Genomic DNA, 26,674 nt, shown 5'->3' with positions numbered 1-26,674 from the left:
AGAAACAACACATATTTACAGGTGACTCATGATGAACTTAGTTAGAAGTGTTCTCTGTAACAGAAAGATGAACACAAGACTAAAAGATAGGTCTGAGCCATATTATACTATGATTCATGCCAGTGTGAACAATTTTAATTTTTTCCAGATAATAAAAAGTTAAGAATGGTTTGAAGCTGAAAAACAAGAAATATACAGGTACCATTTCTCAGAATAATTTGGTGGTTATACAAAGAAAAAAATGTTAATGATAAATGTTGCTGATGTCAAGTAGTGTTTTCTTTCTTAAAGACAATCAGAAGTTCCTTAGCACCAAACCCTAAAAATTTTCGTCCTGATACTCTATAGACCTATTCACCTATCCTTAAGAAACACTGTGGTCCCCTATTCCTAGGAGGCCACCAGATGGATGTCAAACTTAGTCCAGATATGAGATGGGCCCAGCATACTACAGCACAGAACTCTTGAACTTGAGAAACCCTCCTCATTAAGCCTCCAGAGCAGCTAGGACTACAGATATGTGCCATCCTGATTGGCTTCCTGATACTTTAAGAAAAAAAGGCTTTGACCATAGCACTACCTGTTAATAAAAAAAACTTATCTTTTATTAGTTTGATCATAAAACCAAATTTCTTCCTCCTAACCTAGGTAACTGTATAATTTAGTGACTCTTCATGAAAAGCTTTCACTGGAAGTTACCACATTTCCAACATGACTTAGCTCTATGAATCTGAATGATAATTAAGTAAGTTTTTAATAATAACAAAAGATTACGGAACTACAGAGCTAGGCGATCAAACACTAAAAACATGGGGAAAAAAAACCCCAGTTTTAGAATCCTAAAAAGAACATGTTACGGTCTAAACAAGAGGTACATATATGTGAAAGATATTTGCAACTATATTAAAAAGAAGAGCTAAAAGGTGACAAAAGACAATGGAAGTACAACAAATAAAGAAAGAATGAAATAAAAACACCTTCAATCAAAAGTATCATAAAATACCTAACATATTGATGTGTACCTTTAATCCCAGTACCAAGGAGACAAAGGCAACAGATTTGTGAGCTCAAGGCTGCCTGGTCTGCATAGCAAGTTTCAAGTTAGGCAGATCCTGTCTCAAAAACAATAATCAGCTACACTTACTTGGTGCTGTTTTAAGTTATGTATGTTGCCTAGTATGACTCCTAGCAGTATACTCCACACAGATATAGTTAAACTGATCAACAAGAAGTATGGTGTACTGTAGTCACTGCTATTTTTTTCTATTTATTGAATTATTATTTATTCAATTTACTATTTTTAACTTTTCATATACAAAGAGTCCTGACAGTTTTTAATTCCGTATTTTAGTTTATGTACCCTTTCTATGTTTTTCAGAAGTTACTAGAATATCTACCTACAAATAATGACTATCAAATGATGTCTTTTGAAAATAATGCTATTTCTTTCCATGTTAAGGAAGCTAACATCTCAGGAGGTTTTTGTTTTATATTAATTTTGTATTCTAATGCTAAAATAATAAGCTTTAGGTATGTTTATAGATAATAAGTATGTTTCTATCTCAATTAGTAAAGAATTATGCTACATCTTAAAATGTCATTCCTAACTGGCTCTGATGGTTTATGCCTATAATCTCAACACTCAAGAGGCAGACAGTAGGACTGCAGTAAATTCAAGGCCAGCCTGGGCTTCACTGTGACTTCTAGGACAAGCTAGGTTACAGTGTGACCTTGTCTCAAATATCAAAACCAGGTGAAGAGATGGCCCAGCGATTAAGAGTACTTAGGTCGGCTTCCCAGAATCCAGGCAAGGCAGCTCACAACCACCTGTTAAGTCCAGGTCCAGGTGATCCAAACCCTCTTCTGACATCCATGGTTGCACACTCCCACACTACCACCACACAGAGTTTGCATAAATACACTCAGGCATACACATTAAAAAAAGAATAAATATTTTAAAACAACAACAAATCACTACCAGAATTCCTGACATTCTCCAAAATTCATCTTAGAGATAGCCAAAGAAATGTGCTGCTTTGTCCTCAGAAAGGAGGTCTTAATTGAATAGAAGATATAGATTTCAGAGATTATTCTGACAAAAATCTATGTCACCACAAGATTACAAACCTTGCCTTGTTGCATTGAACAATCTACACATCCCACTTGAATATTTCCATGTTTAGCGCCTGGAATGATCTGTAGTCTTTCAAAATTACTTCCCAGTATTACAATGTCACATCCAGATGCATAGGCCTAAAAAGTAAAATAAAAATGATAAGACTTTTTTTAAAAAGCACAAAACTGGAATTACACATTGTTTAAAGGATATAAAATTTAACTGCTTCTAAGACAGCCTTTGTTAGAATGCTATTTTCTTCTTCTTTCTTTTTTAAACTATTTTCTTTCCTTCCTATGTATAACTCAACTACAAATCAACCCCATCTGAAACCCATCATATATAATTCTTTCATCTGTTTGTAACAAAATCATCTGTCTCTTGTCCTACTGTTTGTTAATAATCCAATTGCTTAAATCCCTGTCTCGTTTTCAAACCAAAAAATGACTTCTAAAAATGTTTACTGAATCAAGGTATAATCACTGCTTAAATTTTAGTTTCCCACTACACTTGCAATGAAACCCCAACTCCTTACCATTACAGTACCCTACATGATTATCCTTCTATATATCCATCTCAGGCATTTCTGCCTGTTTCCTTCCCTCACCTTTCATTGCCCCTCCTGTTCTTTTATCCATTTAAAATCAAACATTTCTAACACTATACAAGCCAAAGATGCACTAATCTGAATGTTCTTCTGTCTCTTAGGACCACCTGACCATAATGTGCTTAAGTCTTTAGAGCAGTTGACTCCATCCAAGACTCTTTTCCTTACTTGTTCTCATGTATTTCATTCTCTACCTCTCTAGTTGCTTGGGAATGCAACTACAAAAGATAACAGAAATAAAGAACTAGGCTACAATTTAAAGATAAAAACATCGGGACCAGGTGGTGGTGACACATGCATTTGTCTCCCAGCACTTGGGAGGCAGAGACAGAAATCTCTCTGAGTTTGAGGCCAGCCTGCTCAATATAGTGAGTTCCAAGCCAGTCAGGGCTATAAAAGAAAGACCTTGACTCAAAATTTAACTAATTAATTACAGGAGAAACAGATAATCTGGCCAGAGGCTTCTACTCTATGGCTTGAGGAGTGAGAAGCTAAATATTAAGATCTTTTCCACAAAAGCAGGAGTTGAAAAGTTGTATAATAAATAATAAATAAATGTATCAAAGTATTTGGATGTAAGAGAGAGAAAGTACTTAAGATTGCTATTGTACAAATTGCAAATAGCATAGACATACCTCAAGTTTAAGAAGACAGTTCTACAGGAAAGCTGGCAAGAGACTAGAAACATTTATTAAAATACCCAAAGAGGTCACACTTATCTTAACTTGCCTTCTGCTCTGGCAGTATTAAACTGAAGATAAACATGACTGCATTCAAGGACATAGGTTAAAAGGCTATTTCATTAACGTAGTAGAAATAAAGACAAGTAAAGAGGTCTGAAAACTATTTAGGAGGTAGATTCTCCAGGACTTGAAAAAAAATTGGAGGAGATGCTAATGATTCTACCAAGCCTCAAACTCAGAAAAAGCTAGGGGTGGCATTGGCACGTGCCTTTAATCCCAGCACTTGGGGGGGCAGGAGGAAGGGAAGAAGGTGGATCTCTGAGTTTGAGGCCAGCCTGGTCTACAGACTAAATTCCAGGACAGCCAGAAATCCTGTCTCAAAAAAAGAAAAAGAGAGAGACAGAGACAGACAGACATATACAGACAGGCAGACAGACAGACAGACATAACTTGGAACTATTCTCTAAGATAATGATATAGGGAAAGACACCAAACAAGGTGGGAAGGAAAGGCCGTAAGATGCACCAATAGAGGAAACTGAGTCTAAACAATGAATGTGAGTATTTGTGAAACCTTTAAGTGAAAAATTTAAGAATTATTTAAATTTATCTGTTTGGAATTCTAAGTCAGGTTGTTTCTTACCACTGCAGGTAATATACACTAAAGTGAATACTGACTGGAAGACCAAGGCCGAATTATCACCCTGAAAGAACACTTACAAAGAACACTGAGAACAAGTAGAAAAAAGAAGAGGAGGAACAAAAGGGGAAAAAGAAGTGAGTTATAACTAAGCTAAGGAAAACAAGAGAACAGTGAACTGACAAATGCAAAGAGAAAGCAATATAGAGAGCACTATTTTGTTTTGTTTTCTAAGACAGAGTTTCTCTCTGTGACCCTGCAACTCACTTCGTAGACCAGGATGGCTTTGAACTCAATAATCCATCTGCCTCTACCTACCAAGTGCTTTGGTTAACGTGCACCAGCACAGTCCAGCTTGGTTTTCTTTGAGTATATAAATTTATATAAACTCTATTCTAGTCTAGAAGAGTGGATAAATTAAGTATCACATGAAAGTCACTTAAAGTAACTTTATGAATATTTAAAATTAATTAAACCTTTAGAACTTATATTGCAAGTATACCATAAGAAAAAGCCTTAAAATGGACTGTGAACCTGGCCCTTAGTAATCCCAGTAGGAGTAGGGTTGGTGAGGGATCTAAACCCAAGGTCAGCCTTTGCTAACTAGTGAACTAGATGATAGCCTGGGCTACATAATAAAACCTTGTTTCAAAGATGATGATAAGAACCAGCATGGTGGTGCATATCTTTCATATGAGGCAAAAGGATCTCTGTGAGTTCAAGGCCAACTTGGTCTACAAAGTAAATTCCAGGACAGCCTGAGCTACACAGAGACTCTGTCTCAATAAACAAAAATGTAAACACTAGTTGTATAGTCTTGTCTGAAATAAATTATTCACAAAAGCTCACTTAATGGTGCTCTGGTAGTAATATGGAAGGTTACCAAATGTAGCTCAGTGATATGGTAGATATTCAACATTGCTTCTGGCCCTGGGTTCAATTCTCTGCACCACAAACCAACAAATAGCAACAACACTGTGTTGGATAATCAAATACAGTGTCACAAAAATATTCACATATTACAATCAGTATATAAACTACTTCTGTTGATCTATAACAGAATAATGGTATAATAATCCCAGCACTTGGGTAGCTGAGGTTAGAGGTCAGCCTGTGCTATATAGCAAAGTCCTGTCTCATAAAGGAAAACAAACAAACCCCCGAATACTCTGTTCTCCCTCCAAAAACCAAAAGCTATTAATAGACCAAGATTAGAACACTCACACAATATCACAAAAATAAGGAACATATCTTTGGCTCAATGTACCCAGTGTCTCCTCTAATTCCTCACTTTATATTGATGATAAAATGTGTAACAAATGAACTATGATAAAATTTCAAGAATTTTTAGTAAAAATATTGTATTGAGACTCAAACCTAAACTATTAAAGCAATTATTAACTGCACTGCAATAAGCTTCTGTACCCACTCCTCAAATCAACCACTATTTATAAGGTACTTTCTAATACAAAGTAACATGAATTAGATACAATGAATTATAACCTTAATTTAATTAAGAGTTAACATTTCATATAGCAAACACCAGAGTTCCATTTTAAAATGATTTTAAAAGTTTTAGAAGTTAGAAGAGAACTTCTTAAAAAAAAAAAAAAAACTAATGACTGTGGCGCAGCTAGTCAGCAAATAGGCAGAGTGTGCGAGTACGTGTGTGTGTGTGTGTGTGTGTGTGTGCTCGAGTGTGTCAGGAGTCCTGGGTAGGGTGGCAAGGCCCTGCCTCAAAAGAAAAAGTGAACAGTGATGAGGACAGAGTTCAGGAATAGAAAGCTACAGCACGTAAGTATGTACAAGCAAGCCCACTAGCTTAATCCTTAGAACAAAAACAAAAGCAAGCAAACAAACACCCTAGTTATAAAGAACCATGCTTGAAACCAAACCAGATTATGAGTCACCTGCTAAGTATCACTACTACCTCAGTGACTGTCTAGGCACTCACACTGAAGCCACTGAGGACACTCAACCAAGGCAAGACTGCTAAATAACAATAAACACACTCCAAAAACAGGAGTCCCAAGGTCATTGCTCACTAGAGGCTTTCTAAGGGCAAATCCAAACTAGTGTCATAGAACTTGATGTAATAAGAGAAAAACAGGAATGCTTTGATATGCTAACCTAAAACATGAAAACTGTCATTCAAATTCAATTTGAAGTCTGTCAAAACCTTAATCGGGAACCAGAGTCTTGTTCTTTGAAATCCTCCAACACAAGTGTTGCACTAAAGAGAAGAACTACAAATACAGGCTCATCTTCAGAGAAATCATGAAGCACCACAAAGGATAAAAGAATCCTTCACAAAGTGGCTGCAAAATCCCAAGTCCAAACTTCAAGTATAGCTGCAACTGAAAGATTTTTACCTTTTTGTTCTCCAGACAGTATGTATCATTAATTTTGCTCTTCCAAAAACAATTCAAAAGCTTGGTGTAATGCTTGACTAGAATGCCAGAGATCTATGATGTGATCCTCAGTGACTTCATTGACACCAACACAAAATCTCAAGGGAGAAACAATAGATCGCTCAAAAACACAATGGGGAAAATGGGCGATTTCATACCAAAGTAATATAGTTATATGTGGTTAGGTATCTAATGTGTGGATAAATGTGTGTGTAGCTTATTTGATTAAGTATATCTGGAAGATATCTGCAACAGGCTTAGAGAAAGGTCATTGCTGCTTGCTTTAGGAAAAACTGACTTTAAAAACAGAAGTAGGGGCTGGAGAGATGGCTCAGAGGTTAAGAGCACTGACTACTCTTAACTTCCAGAGGTTCTGAGCTCAAATCCCACAACCACATGGTGGCTCACAACCATCTGTAATGAAATCTGATGCCCTCTTCTGGTGTGTCTGAAGACAGCTACTCTGTACTCATACACATAAAATAAAAAAATCTTAAAAAAAAAAAAAGAAAGAAAGAAAAGAAACAGAGTGGTCAACAAGTTACATACCAGTAAATGATACTATTTAACCCTTAGCTCCTGAAAACTAGCATGAAAGCAATTTGCCAAGGTTCTATAGACTAATGCATTGTAGATGTATAAATGGGCCATCAATTTATACATGCTTTGAAGTACCCACACTGCCTTGTGTATATTCAGAATGCCTTTTTAAAAGTTCATAGCATTTGCTTTGGAGAAAGCTCTCATTAAGCTTAGGGGACGGCAGAAAATGACAATACATCATTATCCTATAATCTCACCAGGAAGATATCCAATGAAGCCTTGTTGGCTGTACTTCCTTCCTTAAGGAGAGACAGTAAATGTCCAGCTGTAGGGTGACAAATACAAAGACTGAGCTCCTCCCCTCACTTCCCCTGAGAATTTAGACTAGGCAAACATCAAGAATTAGACTCGGCATTAGAATCTTGACAATTGCTAGTGTCATGTGCCACTCCACAGGAAAGTCACAGGCTAGCATAACTAAAAATACAGTTTAAGCATTAAATGTCTAAAGCACGTTAAATGCTGAATATACTTATTCTAACAAAAGTCTGAGTCTATCTCTCTCCCCTCCCCTCTCTCTCTTTTATAGACAGCTACAGTGTACTCATAAATTAATAAATAAAAAGGCTCTCTAAGCATGTTAAGCTCTTTGTGTTTTAGTTGTACAAAACTAAATTTTATATTTAATTTAAAAAAAGTTGTAGCTAAACTCATCAGCACTATAAATACGTTCAGACTAGAGGTCTGAAGTCCACTACTGACTTGTGACTTGAAATTATTAGAAAAGCTAAACTAAGATAGAAAAATGTCACTAAACCCATAAAGCCAGAAATGCAAGACAGCTGGAAATAGAAAAGCAAGTCACATTGGCTAAATCTTAACCTGCCTTTAGTAAACAAGAGATATGCTGAAGATACAAAGGTGCAACCGTCAGGAATTACCTCCAACACCCTCAAACAAAACTTTTCAAGGATTACAAAGCTGTTGCCTATGTAACTCAAAGGACGTTAGGAATGAATGGAGAATATAGTCTTTGCAAAGTTATTTATTGGTTAACTAAAAAAAATAAATAGAAAGGCGCTGTTTTCATTATATTGTCATTTAAACTATCTTAATAATCAGTAACTGTTTTAAGACACCCACTCTTTTAACTACAAAGACTTGACCTTAGAACCTTGACCTGGAAAAAAAAAAAAAAAAAAAAAAAAAAAAAAAAAAAAAACCGAAGCGAATCAGAACTATTGAATCTAAATTAATTCCACACCCCATGCCTGTGCAGCGGGAAAAATCAACACCCTCTCCCGGACCCTCCAATTGGTGATTCTTCTAACATTTTGGAGGAACTCCTCTGGCCCGAAAGAGTCAAACATTTTTTTTTAAGCCCGAAAACACGCTAACTGGAGCGGAGGCCGTGCGGCCTCTCCCGTCCTCACCGTGAAGCGCTGCTCGCCGACGCTGCCCACCGAGAAGCAGTGGTCGCCGGGGTTCACCGCGCCGGTCAGCACCTGGTGCAGGTTCATGGCGGCGTCCTAGTCCCGCAGCAGACGCCGCGGCCAGCTCATGCCGGTGCTCGGCCGTCTCCCTGCGCCCTCCCCTAGGGGCGGCGGCCGCTCCTCCGCGGCGGAGCCGGGAGCCCGAAGCCGCAGACGCTCGGCCGGGGCTCGCGGCTCATCCCGAGCCTGGCGGCCGAGGCCTGAGGGGGGCGGGCCGGGTAGCGAGTGCGGCGCCGCCTGCTCTGCACCTGTCACAAGACAGCCCAGGTGAAGCTCGGTGTCCGCTCACCGATCCGTCCCAGGCGCGGGCCCTCGGGGACCGAGCTGTCCACACGCTACTCCCGAACCGGGTCGTCCGGACGCACAGCCTGAGAGGCGCGGCAGCTCGCGCGGCTCCTCACCAGACCGGCCCCAGCCCTGCCGCGGTCCCGCCGCCCTCAGCAGCTGCCACCGCTCGCTACGCGGCTCCGGCTCTTGAGCCAAAGTATCGCGAGACTTTTCTCACGGCTCCAGAATGGCCTGCGGTACGCACAGCAGCAACGCCTTTTCTAGTCGAAAGTTAGCCAATCCCGAGGCGCAAATCTACCTAGAGCTCCGCCCCTTCCTGAAGAGAAGCCAATCTCTTTGAGGCGTGTGGAGAAGCCCAGGCTTGGTTTGAGTTTAGCGTAAACAGTAAGAGTCAAGCGTTACCTAAAAGTAACCAAGCTGTGCCTTTGGTAAGGGATCAACCTAACTGTTAGGACAGAAAGTTCAACAAGGAGGAGTTCCAGATCCCTTATTCCTGGTATGACTACAAGTCCCAAGATGCACCGCTCCCTCCTCCGGCGACTCGAGGGAATCAGTAAATGTGATCTTAGAAAACACTTTGAGCCTTGTCGCGGTCACTTCTGCGTATTTCCAGCTCACTAAACAAGATAATCTAAGAAGGTTTGGGCTCCTTAATAATATTAAGGCTGTATTTTTAATACAGACAGCATAGGTTTAAAAATTGTGCCGACAATAGTGGCCCATTCTACGTTGTTTTGCAAAAAGAACCCAAGAATTTCAAAATGAATTGTCAGGCACCAGTAGTTAGATCCAGTTCTCATTATGTTTTGGCACTACTTTCGTATTATTCCTAACAAAAATCTGTTCAAATGGCTTCCCCTCTTAGGAACAGGCGGTTCTATTCCTTTCTGTCTCAAATGTCTGGCACAAGCTTGATGCAAAGTGTTCAGTAAAGTTTCAGATAGATAAATATAACTGTGAACTTTGTTGCAGTAGTTTTGTCAGAGGTGAGAGAGGTCAGAGACACAGATCAGCACTGACACCCTCAGCCTCTTTGACAGCCTCAGCCTCCTAAGGAGCTTGCCTAGATTGGAAACCCCGATTCAGGCCAAACCGGAATTTGGAGCTTGGGTGCAGAAAAGAATTTCAGGACTATCCAGTTTATGAAACGCAGGTGGGGTTTAATAAAAATATATGTTAACATTATAGGTTTAAGTGTGTTGATAGAATATCATGGGCTACGGAGAGAGAACCTGTCTCAAAACTAAATCAAGGATCTTAAAACTAATATTTTGGTGGGAAATGCTAGTAACCATTTCTCTCCTTTTCCTAAAACATTTGCAATATAAATTTATTTTGTTTTGCAATTGAAAAATGCCCAAGGCCAGGCAACAGTGGCACATACCTTTAATCCCAGCACTCTAGGGGCAGAGGCAGGTGGATCTCTGAGTTCTAGGCCAGCCTAGTCTACCGGGAGAGTTCCAAGATAGTCAGGGCTATACAGAGAAACCCTATCTCAAAAAAACAAAAATACAAAAAGTAAGAATAAGATTCTAAGAGCCATCTCCCCTTTTAAAATAGAAAGATGAACATGGGTTCAAAATTTCAGTCTTCTCATAAGTGGGACAATACTAGGTCAGGCATGGAGCGACATTGATGTAGTTCCAGAACTTGGAAGGTGAAGGTAGGAGGTTCAGGAATGCCTTGGCTACATAGAAAGCATGCAGCTGGGCAGCTTTGTCTGCATGAGACCCCTTTTCAAAAGAAGAAGACAAAAGACAAGATGTAACATTTTGTTAGTGAAGTCTAAATTGGCTTTATCTTGAGTTGGAAAACCACTGTGGTCTCATTCTTGCTGAGTAAGCACTCAACTACAGAGCAACATTGCAGTCCCTAGGGATTGCCTGGGAGACATCTCTCTGAGTATGTCAGTGAGGGCATTTCACTGAGGAAGAAAAACCCATTAGAGATGTAGACAGAACCACACCATGGATCCAGACTAAATATCTGCACCAGATCCAGAGGAACAGCAACATTTATCTCTGACTCTTGATACCAGTCACCTGATGCATCCCCTAAAATACTGAAACAAAAACCCACAAAGAAAGCAAAAGGAGATTAAATGATCTAAGAGAGTAGTCTGGGCCACTCTCAACACAGGCAGTCTGCAGGAAGAATCACACACATATTTAAAGAACTTAAACAAAAACCAAAAGAAGCACAGAACAGAATAAATGTCAAAACAAAGCAAAATACTGCTGATAATCAAATTAAGCTTCCCATTTTTATAGATGAGGAAATGAATCTTCAGTTAATAAACATAACCAAAGTCATATGGCTAGTTACTATGTAAATCAGGACTCTGTCCAGTTTCATAACTACCAACTCATTTACTTTTTATTTATTGTATCACCTTGAATGTGCCTCAGAACAAAAACTAGGCAAAGAGAATAAGTAGATATGATGAACATGGCCCAGCCACAGAATTTATGCACAATCCACATAGTACAGAAAACATTTCAAATTTTGGGCTAGAGCCTGTAAAAGCACACTAGCCTGCACAAGGCCCTGACTTCATTTTAATGCACATCCTCTCCCAGACTTAACTTAAAATTGCTTTAGATAAATTTGAAGTGATAATTTTTAAAAAAATTCAAGCATGCTTGCTGGCTGTATTCGTTACTTTTCTCATTACCGGGACCAAACACGCAAAAGCAAAGAGGAAAGTCTAGAGGATTGAATGGCTAAAAAGTGCAATGACTTTCTGAAGTACAACGTCATGCTCAATTAAGTTAAGTTTGACTTGAAGATGTATTCATACCACAGTTTCCTACAGGTAACATAAGTTGATACACAAATAAACTGAAAGTCTACCCACAGGAGCATCTATTTTGCTAAGGACTAGAAGAGTTTGAGAGTTTCACAAGCATGTGGGATTTAGCTGATCACAGGCCACCAACTGATACTTTGTTCAAATCAGGCAAATCCTGACCTGTTGCCAGCCAGGCAAGTATAAGCAACTGATTTCTATTTTCTACCAACAATGTGGCTGGAGGAGGGCTCTCTGAACCCTCTGTGCTTCTGAGGGCTGCCAGCCTAAGAACCATTTTCCCTCAGTTAAACTCTTATTTTTCGTTTACATAAAGCATTTTCTTAATATTAAATTGCCCACAAAACAAGCTGAATAACAGAATTAATCAAGCCATTTAATGCTATTTTTGTTTGTTTGTTTGTTTGGTTGGTTTGGTTTTATCTACTTCAGTAAAAAAAAAAAAAAAAAAAAAAAAAAAAAAAGCTCTTTAGCTATAGTCTCTCATTTATTGGGGGAATTCAAACAAAAAGCCCTGCCACTAGTCCCAGGTGACCTTGGAAATGATATTCTAACTCTTTAGGCATTAGTATTTCCTAACTAGAGTGAGGCACTGGGGTAAGTCTGTGGCCTATGGCCCAAATGCAGTCTGTGTCTGTTTTATAGAGTCCCTGACCTAAGAGTAATTTTTACAGTTTTAAATAGCTGAAAAAAATCAATAAGAGAATAAAATTTTATAACACATGGACATTTATGAAATTTAGCCAAGACTGATGGTATACGCCCATAACCACAACTACTCAGAGGGCTGAGGCAGGAAGATTGTAAGTTCAATGATGATCTGACCTACAGAGTAACTTTGAGTCCAGCTTGGACAACTCAACAAGGCTTCTTCTCAAAAACAGCTGGGATACAGCTTGGTGGTAAAGTCCTTATCCAGCATCCACAAGGCTCTAGGTTCAATCTCAGGGAACACACACAGACACACACAGACACACACACACACACACACACACAGGGGGGGAGGTAGACAGACAGACACAGAGAGAGACAGCCAGACAGGCAGAGACAGAGAGACAAAGAGACAGACAGGCTGAAGGGTGGGAGGAAGTGACTACTAGGGAAGAAAGAAAGGAAAAAGAAAAAATTCTAAAAGTTACCTAAATTAGCATTACCAGAACACAGTTGTGTATATATATCGTCGATATACCTGCACACTGCGGGCAAATGTGGGCATTTCCAACACAGACACTGTATGACTTGCAAGGCTGTGATCAGAATACCAAAGCCCTTTCTAGCTGGCAAGGAAATGCTACTGAGTAGAGATGGGGGATTGAACTTGTAAACTGTGTGTTTTTCAGAGAACCAGTCATCTGAGAAAACAGTGGATTAACACCCTAGATGCCTGCCTTTCATCACACCTCCATCCCACAGGTTACACACAGGATGGAAACAAAGGGAATCAGCCCTGCTAAAGCAGCGGCTCCCAACCTGTGGACCAAGACCCCTTCGGGGTTCGAGTAGCAGATGTCCTATATGTCAGATATTTATATTGCAATCTATAATGGTAGCAAAAGTACAGTTATAAAGTAGCAAAGAATATAATGTTATGGTTGGGGACCACAGCATGAGAAACTGCACTAAAGGGTCGCAGCATTAGAAAGGTTGGGAACTATTGCTCGTGGCCTCTCTAGTCAAGTGGTCAGCCTCATCTCTGGAATGTGATGCTGGTGCTTGCCTCGTCTCCTTTCCTTTGTTACCATATCTCTTAGTGTGCCTGGGCTGCATCCTCCCAAGGTTGCTGAGCCTTGCATCCTCTGCTCAGAGTTATATAGGCAAGGATTTGACATATAATAACAAAACAGTAGTGACATGTTCATGTTGAGCTGTTTACAGTGTACTTATGCAGGTTTGTTTCTACAGTAAGAAGTACAGACGTATCCTGATGACACAGGATATGAAAGTGACCCTTATCTTTCTCCATTGTCAGCCATACCTCATATAAGGTAGGCATCATACTAGACATGACATCCTACCACCAATGGACAGGTAGCGTGGCATCTTACCAGTAAGGATCTGCATATTTAAAGGTGACCTTAGTGTAGAAAAATAATTACTAGGAGCTCAGAATAGTGAAGGAAAGAAGAAACAAAGGAGGACTGATAATGAGTAAAACGCAAAGAGGAAAATACTCTTGTGTTCTGTAGAACAATGGGAAGACTGCAGTTTTAGGGACATGTGAACTTTTGACACAGCAACATGATGCCATGCTTGAGAACTGTGCAGTTAATACTCTCTCTCTCTCTCTCTCTCTCTCTCTCTCTCTCTCTCTCTCTCTCTCTCTCTCAATAAACCATCATATGTTTTATTAAGTTATGATTTTATGTTAGATGGCATTCATTTCAGTGCTTGGGTGCATGTAGCCCACTGACTACAGTCTATGCTGGGCAGAGTAGTAATGAAGATTTATGAAGATCTACAACAGAGAATCTTGAAGGCTCTAAACATAAGGGGAAAAAGTAGGAAATGATAGCTGCCATTGTTGAAATGTGACACTGAATTTCATTAATATATACAATTAATACTTGTTAATAGGAAATAGATATTCTGCCCAGTGGTAGTGGTGTGTGCCTTTAATCCCAGCACTTGGGAGACAGAGGCAGGCAGATATGTGAGTCCAAGGTCGGCCTAGTGTACAGACTGAGTTCCAGGATATTCAAGGCTACACAGAGAAACCCTATCTTGAGAGAGAGAGAGAGAGAGAGAGAGAGAGAGAGAGAGAGAGAGAGAGAGACAGAGAGAGACAGAGAGAGACAGAGAGAGACAGAGAGAGAGAGAGAGCTTGTTATGATACCAAAATAAGGTTAATATTATAATGTAGACAGAAAATCAAAAAAATGGTTATTTTACAGTTTATTTTCTTGTGAATGAGGATAGGGAGATAGGACGATAGTAAAATTAACCTATGAAGTAACATCATGTTATTTCTGGTAATGTGCTTTGTAGTAAAGCAAAAGAAGTTTCATTATCACACTGAGTAAAATCTGCCTAGTTAAAAAGCTGCCTCTTTCCTGCTCTTTATTTCTCAAGTCAGATAAATAAGTGGCTTAATCTCAGCTTGTGGAATGTTAGCATGATTGAGTTTATTTTTATCTTTAGCCAGGAGCACACTATAGAACAATAGTTCTCCGTTTTCTCAAACATGTATCTGTTGACTGTGTGTATGGGAGGGGGGGTGACATCACATACGTGGAAGTCAGAGGACAACTTGCAAGACTTGAGTTTCCCCTTCCACCACGTAATTCAGACTCGATTGCAAGCCTCTTGCCTCCCTCCCCTGCTGCTTTTCTTTAATGCCTGCAAGCTTGTAACTCTCATAGACCATGTCCTAACATACAACTTGGTTTAATGTGGCTCTGTTCGATCATGAGTCTATTTCTGGCTCCTATAACTTCCCCATAACTCTTGTCTTCTGGGAAGGCCAGAAAAGTGAAGAAAGGGAGGGGGAAGGTAGATTGCTCCCTAGCCCCTCGTCCTCCCTTCCCCCTCTTGTTATTGCAGACTTAGGACACAGCTCTGCCTGCTCACATCTTGCTTTATCACAGTCTTCTGATCAAAGGTCACCGAGCCACCTTCTAACACAAATAGTCAAAGATAAGTGTTAACCCAATTATCGTCTAGCGAGGTGGAATTGTGTGATTCTTTCCTTTTCTCGACTGCTGCATGGCATTGTACTGTTTTCCTCTTTGTTTTCTAAGAAATAAAACAGGAAGATGGTTCCTAAAAAGGAAGTCTTTGAAAATTTTTTTATTCTGTACATTTCTCATCAACACTGCCAGCAAAATCTCTAAAAGTCAAACTGTTAGTATGGGAAGATGGCTCAGTTAGTACAGTGCCTACTAGGCAAGCATGGGGAAGTGAATTCCAATCCCCAACACTGGTGCAAAACATGAGCGTACTGGCACATGTCTGAATTCTCAGCATTGTGCAAGGGGGATGGGGTGGGGGGAATGAGCAGCTAGATCCCTGAAGCTAAGCAACCATCCAGCCTAGTTTAATCAATGAACTCCAGATTCAGAGAGAGACCTTATCTCAAACAACAGGAATGCCCAAGGAAGATTCACCAAGTCAACCTCCGGCCTCCAGCATTAGCTTGGTAAAAGCATTAGCTGGGCAAGCCTGGCAGCTGAGTTTGATAACCCAACCCACATGCCAGACACAATGTAGTGGTGCGCATCTACAGTCCCCGTAATCCATGATGAGCTGAGGAGCAGAAGCAGCGACAGATGAAGCTGACAGGTTAGCTAAGCTAGAGTTTAAAGAACAGAATTAACAAGACCCTGTCTCAACAAAGTGAGAAGAACTGACTCTGGAAAGTTGTCCCCTACCCCCCACTTGTATTATGTGACACACATGTACCTGCACTCTCTCTCTCTCTCTCTCTCTCTCTCTCTCTCTCTCTCTCTCTCTCTCTCTCTCTCACACACACACACACACACACACACATACACACACACACACACACACACACACAGAGACACACACACACAGGGGGAGAGAGAGAGAGAGAGAAACTGGCAGACACACAAAAGCAAAGTTAGAATAGGTTGAATAGGCATTTAAAAATCAAATTTTATATGTAAAGGTAATGTAATTAATATAAAACTTCAGAAGTCTAGTATGCTGATACATGACTGAAATCTAAACATTGACAGGCTTGGAAGGCCTAGGCAGTGAGCTGGTTACTTTTTATCAATTTTCCACAACCTAGAACCACCTAGGAAGAAGGAACCTCAACTGAGAAAATGCCTCCAATAGTCTGTGGAGAATTTATTATTGTTGTTGTTGTTGTTAACTGATATGGGAAGACCCAGCCCACTGTGGATGGTGCCATCCTTGGAGTGGTGGTCCTGGTTTGTGTAAGAAAGATGGCCAAGCAGGATAGAGAAAGCAAGTCAGTAACAGCATTTCTCGGTGGTGTCTGCTCTAGTTACAGCCTCCAAGTTTCTGCCTTGCATTTTTGCCTTTCCCTCCCTCTGTAATGGACTGACTACATAACTGCTAAGCCAAACAAACCATAACTTTCCCAAATAGGTTTTGGTATTTTACCACAGCAACAGAAAAGCAAACCAGAACAGGAAGAAATATCATGACTTTGAGGCTTTAGACTACATAAAAAAAAAAAAAAAAACCTGTCCCTAAAAAATATAAAAGATAGAGGTGAAGAGAAATAAGATATAAGTTGAGAAAGAGAATCTTAGGGCAAGATTATTAAGTGTTTCACAAACAGATGGTGAAAAACTAGCTCTCATAAAAATAAAAAGAGAGAGTTACTTGAAAATACCAAACAATTGTTTTTATTTTTTTATTTATCTTGTTGCTTTGATAGGATTTCGTCATGTAACGCTGGCTATCCTTGAACTTACTGTGAAGACCAGGCTGACTTCACACTCCCAATTATCTACTTGACTCTGCTTCCCAAATGCTGGGATTAAATGGGGTTGCTGCCATATCTAGTTAGTCATATGTTTTAATTTTTATTTAAGATTCATTTATTTCATAATGAGTACACTGTAGCTGTCCTGAGACACACCAGAAGAGGGCATCAGATCCCATTACAGATGGTTGTGGGACACCATGTGGTTGCTGGGATTTAAACTCAGGACCTCTGGAAGAGCAGTCAGTGCTCTTAACTGCTGAGCCATCTCTCCAGCCCCATTCTTATGTTTTTGAAGATGTGTGTTCATTGTTAAATATAAGAAAATGAAGAACTTAAGAGTTACAAACAATACAAATCTCACCACTCAAAGGAAAATATTAACATGATCTTCTCTGGCATGCTAGGCACATTTTTAACCAAATGGAGGATTATACAGAATACTTTATTTTTAATGAAAAATTTACTATATAATATGATAGATCTCATTGTATGTTGTGTGTGTGTGTGTGTGTGTGTGTGTGTGTGTGTGTATGATTGCATATGTTTTTGTATATGTAGAACTAACTCTCTGTTTCATTCCTTACCCTGTTGAATCTTGGTTTCACTAAATTCTGTCCTGGTTTTTATGATTTCTTTCTGTGTATACTGCTTTGGTGTTTTGCTTGTTTCTGTGGCGTGTGGAGGAAAGGGTCTATTTCACTTACACTTTCTTTTTTTTTTTTTTTTTTAAACAACTTTATTTTACAAAACAAAGATAAATGTACAGATTTTAAACATTTTTTGCTTAAAATTATACATTTTTGTCAGTACTTTTTTTTCAGATTTTAACATAATTTTTACATAAAACTATATAAATATATTTTTTAGTCAGTACTTGATTTTTTTCAAGGTTTGATAGTATGCCTTGAAAACTTAATAGTTACAATGAGCTAAAGTACATGTAAAACAAAATGTAACATGGAAATAGTCAAAGTTTTCTTGTTTTGTAAATATTTTTTTGTTTTGTTTTGTTTTCTTTATTTCTTGGACCTCATACAGACTGTGAGTTGTTTCTGGGGGAGTGCAAGCCTCTGGGGTTAGCATCCCACTATCAGTGACTGCATATTATGTCTGTTCTTTTGTGACTGGGTTATCTCACTCAGGATGATATTCTCTAGATGCAGCCATTTTCTTAAGAATTTGGTTAAGTCATTGTTTCTGGTGGCTGAGTAGTATTCCATTGTGTATATGTACCACAATTTTTGTATCCATTCGTCTTCTGAAGGACATCTGGGTTCCTTCCAGCTTCTGGCTATTATAAATAGAGCCGCTATGAACATTGTGGTGCATATATCTTTGTTGTGTATTAAAGTGTCTCTGGGGTATATGCCCAGAAGTGGAATAGCTGGGTCTTCAGGTAGTACTATATCCAATTTTCTGAGGTATCGCCAGACCGATTTCCAGAGTGGTTGTATTAGCTTGCAACCCCACCAACAGTGGAGAAGTGTTCCTCTTTCTCCGCAGCCTCGCCAGCGTCTGCTGTCATCTGAGTTTTGGATCTTGGCCAATCTGACTGGTGTGAGGTGGAATCTCAGGGTTGTTTTGATTTGCATTTCCCTGATGGCTAAGGATGTCTAGCACTTCCTCAGATGTTTCCCGGCCATTTGGTGTTCCTCAACTGAAAACGTTTTGTTTAGCTCTGTACCCCATTTTTTAATAGGGTTATTTGATTCTCTGGTGTTGAGCTTTTTGAGTTCCTTGTACACCTTGGATATTAGGCCTCTATCTGATGTGGTGTTGGTAAAGATCTTTTCCCATTCTGTTGGTTGCCGTTTTGTTTTCTTGACGATGTCCTTAGCCTTACAGAAACTTTGCAATTTCATTAAGTCCCATTTGTTAATCTTTGACCTTAGAGCTTGAGCCATTGGTGTTTTGTTCAGGAAATTTTCTCCTGTGCCTATGTGTTCTAAGGTTTTCCCTACTTTCTCATCTAATAGTTTCAGTGTATCTGGTTTAATGTGGAGATCTTTGATCCACTTACACTTGAGCTTTGTACAAGGAGATAAGAACGGGTCTATTTTCATTCTTTTGCATGCTGAGTGCCAGTTGGACCAGCACCATTTGTTGAATAAGCTGTCCTTTTTCCATTGAATTTTCATGGCTCCTTTGTCAAAAACCAGGTGACCATATACATGGGGGCTCATTTCTGGATCTTCTATTCTATTCCATTGATCCATGGAATAGAATAGAAGATCACTTACACTTTCAATATTGCAGTTCATCATGGAAAACAGTCAGGGCAGGAACCTGGAGGCGGATGGAACAGCCATGGCCGTGGAGGGGTGGAGGAGCAGCTAGCTTGTTCCCCATGGCTTGCTCAACCTGCTTTCGTACAGAGCCCAAGGCCACCAATGCCGTTTTTAAACAGTATCTCGGTTGTTGGATTTTACCGATGAAGACTCAGGAGCCAGAGTGGAAGCCTGCTAGTCTAGAGAGTCAGAGAAAACACCCAGCTGACCATCCTCAGCTAACGTCCCACCAGGAATTTCCCTTTCTTATGTCTCGAACAACCTCCTTCAAACTCAGTGTCCCTTCCTCCTACTTCCTGTGTGTCACTCTGTCTGTCACCTTGACTTCCTTTTACTCGCTATGGTTTTTCTTAATAGTCCTATGTTCACTTGCTGTCAGCCGTTTGCTTACTCTGCCTCTTGACCTATGGTTGGCTTGGTTCAGTCCTATGCACATTATTAAAGTAGAAAGTTCTTGGTTTGTGCTAAAAAAGAAAAACAACAACAACAACAATAAAGAAAAACCCTAGGTTTTTTCCAGTAAATAACACAATCTTGGGGCGCACAGTGTGATCAATCACTCTGCAACCCACCAGCCCAGGGATGGTATCAGCTACAATGTGCCTCCCCCCCAGATCATTCTTATAAAAGTGCCCTGCAGGTTTGCCTGCCTCCCATGCAGTCTTTTGGAGGAACTGTCTTAGCTGAGGTTCTCTCATCTCAGATGACTCTAGGTCATGTCAAGTTTACATAAAAGTAACCAGCACACTTGTTCTGGGATCATTCTGTGTTCTCAGACTCTAGTGCCCACAATATAACTCCCAGGTAACAGATAATGAAACTTCAACAGCAAATATGAGTCAATTCTTAGGACCATGCATGTTCACCAAAGATGTCTAGCAACAGAGCCCAGGCTCTGACTATTAGACTATCCTGCCTTATTCCAGGCTCCTTCTTCACAGTAATTGGTTCAGAGCTGAAACCCCAGCTAGAATTCCTCTCCAACTGGCAGGGGATTTTTTTTTCAGCTTTGAAAGCTTCCTAGACACAGATGAGAATTCCACAGAAAAACATCTTATGAGAGTCCAGAATAAACAGAAAAAAAAGCAGAGTCCAGATAGCTCTGATCCATCTATTCCATCTTTTATCTAGCATTTTAATTCTCTGTCTTTCAAGAAAACACAACCTTTATAAGACAGAAATTATATTGTTAAAAGTCATGGTACTTTTAATTTTATATTTATGTTATTTATATTATCTTTATTATTATTATTATTATTATTATTATTATTATTATTACACATTGCAGGAAATCAGACTTTTGCTTTGCTTTTCAGACAGTGTTCCTCTTTGTAGCCCTGGCTATCCTAGAACTCACTTTGTAGACCAGGCTGGACTCGAACTCACAGATCTTCCCACCTCTGCCTCCCAAGTGCTGGAATTCTGACAGATTTCCTATTGTGGGCAGTACACTTTCAGAATCCAGTAGATAAATACCAGTTCTTAATATACAAAAATGTCACATATATTTTCTCCGAGGGAAAAAAAAATCTCGTCCTATAGCTTAGAATTTTCAAAACTAAAATGGTATGCTTACATATTTCTATTTTCTGGTATAGATGACACAATTTGATGCCTGCCATGGTATATGTGTTTGCTTAACATTTTTTGTAGAGAAGTTTTGCTCTAGATAAAATGAGAGAACGTGTTTTGAAGATTTCTCTTAGAAGAGTAGGAATTGAGATAAGCCACTGATTAGAGGGTTAGATGTCTAAGGAAATGTTATTTAACTAATGTAATAAAAATAGGGAGAAAATAGCAGGATGAGCCATTTTGGTGAGGGAGGCTAAGTATAATTTTAGTTTGTGAGTTTGAAATAATTACAGGTGATGTTTGGAGAAATGGGGGTGAGGCTCAGGAGTTGGATCAGTCCTACCTGGCAGATTGTCACTGTGTCAAGAGTTCAGCCACAGGAAGGGAAGTAGGTTTCACAGGGAAGAAGGTAAAGAAAGCAGATCAGGGAGAACCAAGAACTAAATGGGTGACGCTCCTGTAGTGTGAGCTAGTGGGAGACTTGGTTGCCTTGATGCAACTGGGGGCCAGGAGAGGGTTGTAAGAAACATTCTGTTTATCCATTGATAAAAGAAGCAGGATGGCACTCCAGGTAACACAAAGAATTAAAATCCAAGAGGACAGCCTTGGACTTAGGATTTTAGGAAGTCCTTAGTGAATGCAGTTGGTTTTTTGTTTTTGTTTTTTGTTTGTTTGTTTGTTTGTTTTTGGTAGAGGATATGAATGTTATTCAAAGACAAGGACATTTTGTTACTTTTCTTATTAATTAAAAGAGGAAGGGCTTATTTTGGCTCAAGGTTCAGGGTGACTAGACTGCCCGGCTAGCTTCCTGCATAGCAACGGGAACAGGAGGTAGCATTCCTTACATCATGATGGACCAGGTCAAGAATTTGTCAACTTGTCACAAACCTAGAGTTGCCTGTGAAGAGGAACCTCAATTGAGAAAAGGCCTCCATCAGATTGCATGTCTGTGGAGCATTTCTGAATTAACAAGTGATGTGAGAGTACTTTGGGTGGTATCACCCCTGGGTTAGTGGTCCTGGGTGCTATAAGAAAGCAGGCTGACTAAGCCACGGGAGTAAGTCAGTAAGCAGCCATCTCCCAAAGCTATACTTCAGTTCCCGCCCCAGGTCTCTGCCTTTCTTGACTTCTTGCCTAGACCTCTCTCAATGATAGACTTTGATAGAGATGTATAAGCCAAACAAACCCTCTCCTCCCAGGATGCTTTTGGTCATGGTATTTTCCACAGCAATAGAAAGCAAACTAGGACAGTTCTAAAGAATTTGTCCAAAATGAGGGACTCGGTTTTCAGCCAAGCCTAGAATAAACCTGCTCACCCAACACACAGGAATATCTGGAGACAGGATTCCTTTCTTTTTCTTTTCTTTGACTCTTCTTTAAACAACAAAAATGTTTTTGGTTGAGCCTAGAGTAGTGTCACAGGTTTATTTCCCTGAACGTTTAAGGCTGAGGAAGAAGTATGGCTGTGAGTTTGAGCCTAGCCACAAAGTGAATTCTATGCCAGCCTGGATTACAGTGTGAGAGACTTTCTCAACAAACAAATGAACAAAAAACCAAACACATCTTTTTTGTTTAGCTAGCATTGATGAATTAGGAAGTTTTTAAAAATTGCTGTGCTATCTTTAGATATGGTATAGACCGAAGACTAGCTAGACTACACTGGATAAAACAGGCTACAGCTTCCTAGGGATCAGAGATTGCATTCTCTCTAGCAGTGTCTCTGGACCACTGACCTGCACAGCCTAATTTGTTTGCTTCCTTCACCTTGATTGCTACCTTTAACGGAGGCTTTAAAGCTAGCCAGCTTCCTAAACTCGCAAAGTCTGCTGCCTGTCTGGTCAATAGTCTTGACTTGCCCAAACCTTTAGCTGTCTGACCACACTGTTTAACCAAGGCCATTATGTCATATTTACTGTCTAAGCCTTTTGGGAAAGCTCATTTAAGATTTAGTTCCTTCCTAGCTTAGTTGTAGAGTGTTTTCCCAGAATGCATGAGTCCCTGGGCTCTAGCCTAAGGACCAAACAAAACAACCAAAGATACTTGGTGTAATAAATACCAAGAAGAAAAGAAGTTAAAACTGATAATTGTGCATTTATGTAGGATGTTACATACCACTCAGGAGGTAGGGTCTAGATGAATAAGATTTCAAGGCTAGTCTTGGCTACCTAGCAAGTTTGAGACCAACCTGGGATACATAAGATTGTGTCCCATACATGCACATGTATACACACACATAAATAAAAATAAAGGATAAAAACCAAAACAATAGAAGATAGATAAAGATGAAGGGATTGGACTTAGTGGTCAAGTACAGAGATAAGAGGTGATCAATGGTTCTCAACTGTCCTAATGCTGTCACCCTTGAATACAGTCCTTCATGGTGTGATGACCCCAACCATAAAGTTATTTTCGTTGCTACTTTATAGCTGTAATTTTGCTACTATAATGAATCAAAATGAAATTATTTTTGGAGACAGGTTTGCCAAAGGGGTCACAACCCACAGGTTGAGAATCTCTGGTTCAGTTACAGAAGATAGACTTGAGCTCTAAACAGGTTAAATTTGGTGGTCTTCATCCTTTCTGCAAAGTAGTGTGCAAATTCTTTCCTAAGAGGCAGTATGAACTGTATATAACCAGAATTAGGCATCAGTAAACTTTTTTTAAAAGAGGTATGTGTGAGAAATAGAGCCATAGAAGTGTCTAGTTTGGAGCCATTGAGATGCCTCAGCAGATAAGAGTTCTTGCTGCCAAGCCTGCATGAGCTGGATCCCCCAGGATCTACACAGAGAGGGGAGGAAACGGACACCCCCAGGTTGTCCCCTGATCACACACATGTGCACGTGCTCTCAAATAAAAAACAAAGGTATAAAGTGTAACTTTTTAAAAAGTGAAATATTGGGCTGGAGAGATGGCTCAGTGGTTAAGAGCAATGACTGTTCTTCCAGAGGTCATGAGTTCAATTCCCAGCAACCACATGGTGGCTCACAACCATCTGTGATCTGATGTCTTCTTCTTGTGGGTCTGACAGCTACAGTGTACTCATATTAAATAAATAAATAAATAAATAAATAAATAAATAAATAAATAAATAAATAAATCTTTTTAAAAAGTGAGATATTGAGTTTAAAATTCACGCAGTAGATCTCAAATGCCTAGCTAAGGAACGCTCATGTTTCTATGTGCCGGTCTCTCTATAAATATATTCCTCTCTTCCCTTTCCACTAAAGTATTAGGGTATTCTAAAGGTTTCCTCTCCCCTAATGAAAAGTAAGGGAAAATGTTACCAAATAATGATTATAATTAAGGATGCTCTTAGCAGTGTCGCTTTTGGTTTCCAGCCCATAGGAGGCAAAGGTACGGTTCTCCTTAGCTACCTCAAAATCTAGGTTATCTGACAGCAACCACCTCCCTCATTTTATCTGATTTTAATATATATCAAAGTTATATATGTAACTATACCATCTATAATGTTCACACCCAGACTATACCAACGAACGCTGTACTAGTCTGTTTTCATAAGATGGGTAACGACATGGTTGAACAACTGGTGACTTAAGGGGTCTTGAAGATTGCAGTGAAACTCCATTTTGATTAGACAGGAACAGGCTGAAGTGAAATCTTCTGCCTTTGCCCCTAGACAGCAAAACTTTCAAGAAGCCACCCAAGGTGAAAGGAACAAAGAGAGAGAGAGAGAGAGAGAGAGAGAGAGAGAGAGAGAGAGAGAGAGAGAGAGAAAATAAAAGAAAAAAAGAAAAGAAAAGAAAATAGTAACACACTGGAAACACCACTTTTGATAAGTTTGTCAGCATTGCCTAACAGATCCAGAACTGGCAGTTAGCCAAATAGGTTCCTGAGACCATTAAAGACATCTTGGGAGTTGCCCAATCTGTGGGCTGTGATGTCAGTGACATTACCCTCACAGTGTCATAGATAATATGGACAGTGATGTAGGGGAGCTGGGCATAGTGGTTCACACCTGCATTTCAACATCTGGGGGCTAAGGTAGGATGCCTGAGAATTCACAGCCAGCCTGGTCTACAGTGTGAGTTCCAGAACAGCCAGGGCTGCACAGCAAAACTCTGTCTTGAAAATAACAAAACAAAAGAACAAAAAGTAGTGTTCCTAGATACATGCAGGAAGCCAAAGTAAATTAGCAAGCGCCCGTGTAGGGGTTGCTAGAGTGGTGAGGTGGGAATTGGGGGTGGGGTGGGGGTGGGACCATGAAAGGCAGCCTGGCTCCCAGTTGAGCTAAGGCTAGAAACCCTGGTGACCCTCAAGGAAAGGCAGGCATTTCACTTGCCTCCCAGGCACCAGACCCCTGTCACTAACCACAGCCCCCCATAGATCTGTGGCCGTCAGTCACTGCTTTCCCACCTCCGAGTGTTGTTCTGCAGCTGCCCTGTGGCCAGACACCCACGCGGTGACAGCATGGGGTAAGCGTGGTCAAACTTCCAGGCGTCCTGCCTCCCCAGCAGCCCTGCTCTGTGGAGGAGTGGACACAGGACCTCCACTAACTCCAAGGATACCCTCATAGAGGCAACGGGGAGGGGGATGGGACGGGGATTGCAGAGGGGAAACCAGAAAGGGGGACAATATTTGAAATGTAAATAAATAAAATAACCAATAAAAAAGATGCTTTAAAAAGGTTTGTTTCAAATAATGCATGAGATATATTTCTTCTATTACTTAAAATTAAAGTAGATCTAAATTCTCCATATTTTTATTTTTAACCATATTTAATTAGTGTGTGTGCACGCATGTGGACCTGTGTGTGTGTGTGTGTATATGTGTGTGTGTGTGTGTGTGTACACAACTTGTGGTAGTTGGTTATTTCTATAGTGTGGGTCCTAGGAACTGAGCTAGGTCATCAAATGGTGACAAGCATCATTACCTAAGAAAACATCTAGCTTTCCCTTTCCATGCTTCTAATCTTTATTTTTCTCAAAAGCAGTTTGTTGTAACATAGATAAAATTAATTTTACTAAATAGACCTCTTCCCCCCCAGACAAGCCTCCCCAGTTATCCGCAGCCCCAAGCATAATGGTACACACGTTACGGCTGATGCACTTCCCTTTACCATCATCATCATTACCACGTATCACCACCCACACACCACAGCTGACAGTCCCTGCCTGATGCCAGACAGTCCAGCTTTGGACAAATATATAATGGTACGTATGTATCACTAGAATATAGACAAACTTTCACAGTCCTAGAAAGATTCTTTACTACAGCTTTCTCTCTTGCTGAATCTGGCAACCCAAATCAAGGGCTTTCCAGAATGATGCCACATGCCCTGAGAACTATTTTCCCCTCAGAAAGCCCCTTCCCAGAGGCTTGGATATCTTAGAGTTCAAATTACCGAAAGCATCCATTTATTCAGCATACCATGATGTTGCACACTTCAATACATGTTTTAAAATTAGAAACTTAGACCCTGGCTCTGATCTCCAGGGACAATTGATTCTGGATCCCATCAGTTGGTCAGACAAAGCTGTTCCGCTGTTACAGCAATGAGAATTTTGATATGATCTAAGTGTTTCCCCCTGAATTCTCAGATGATTCCAGAAGTGGTGGGACTGTCTAAGAAGAGACAGGGCCTAATGGAAAGTGGTCGGATTGATGGAGATGCTGCCTCTGGAAGGGATTAATGTACTCCTGGGATGCCCAGTTAGATACTTAAAGAATGAGTTGTTGTAAGAGTGACTCTGACTCCTGAATCTCTCTGGTACTTACTTGGGTTACCTCCTGATTTCTTCTTGTAATGTTTACACCCTCCTGGAGTTTAGAAAATGATTAACTAAGG

The 26,674-nt window shown here is 40.0% G+C and overlaps 1 protein-coding gene across 3 annotated transcripts in view; it reads right to left on the bottom strand.

Annotated features, from left to right (window-relative positions):
• DMXL1 (Dmx like 1) overlaps window positions 1-8,669 on the bottom strand; it is a 136,998-nt gene extending 128,329 nt beyond the window's left edge. For all 3 annotated transcript variants that reach the window (XM_080920336.1, XM_080920334.1, XM_080920335.1), the window contains exons 1-2: window positions 8,433-8,669; window positions 2,128-2,253 (exon numbers count right to left, since the gene is read on the bottom strand). In XM_080920336.1, the coding sequence (XP_080776462.1) occupies window positions 2,128-2,253; window positions 8,433-8,519 (213 nt within the window). In that variant the 5' untranslated portion in view covers window positions 8,520-8,669. The remainder of the gene's footprint in view (window positions 1-2,127; window positions 2,254-8,432) is intronic.
• Between the last annotated feature and the right edge of the window lie 18,005 nt (window positions 8,670-26,674).

This window comes from Micromys minutus (genome assembly GCF_963924665.1).
Source record: "Micromys minutus genome assembly, chromosome: 8".
NCBI lineage: Eukaryota > Metazoa > Chordata > Mammalia > Rodentia > Muridae > Micromys > Micromys minutus.
This window is presented reverse-complemented; position numbering and strand designations above follow the sequence as displayed.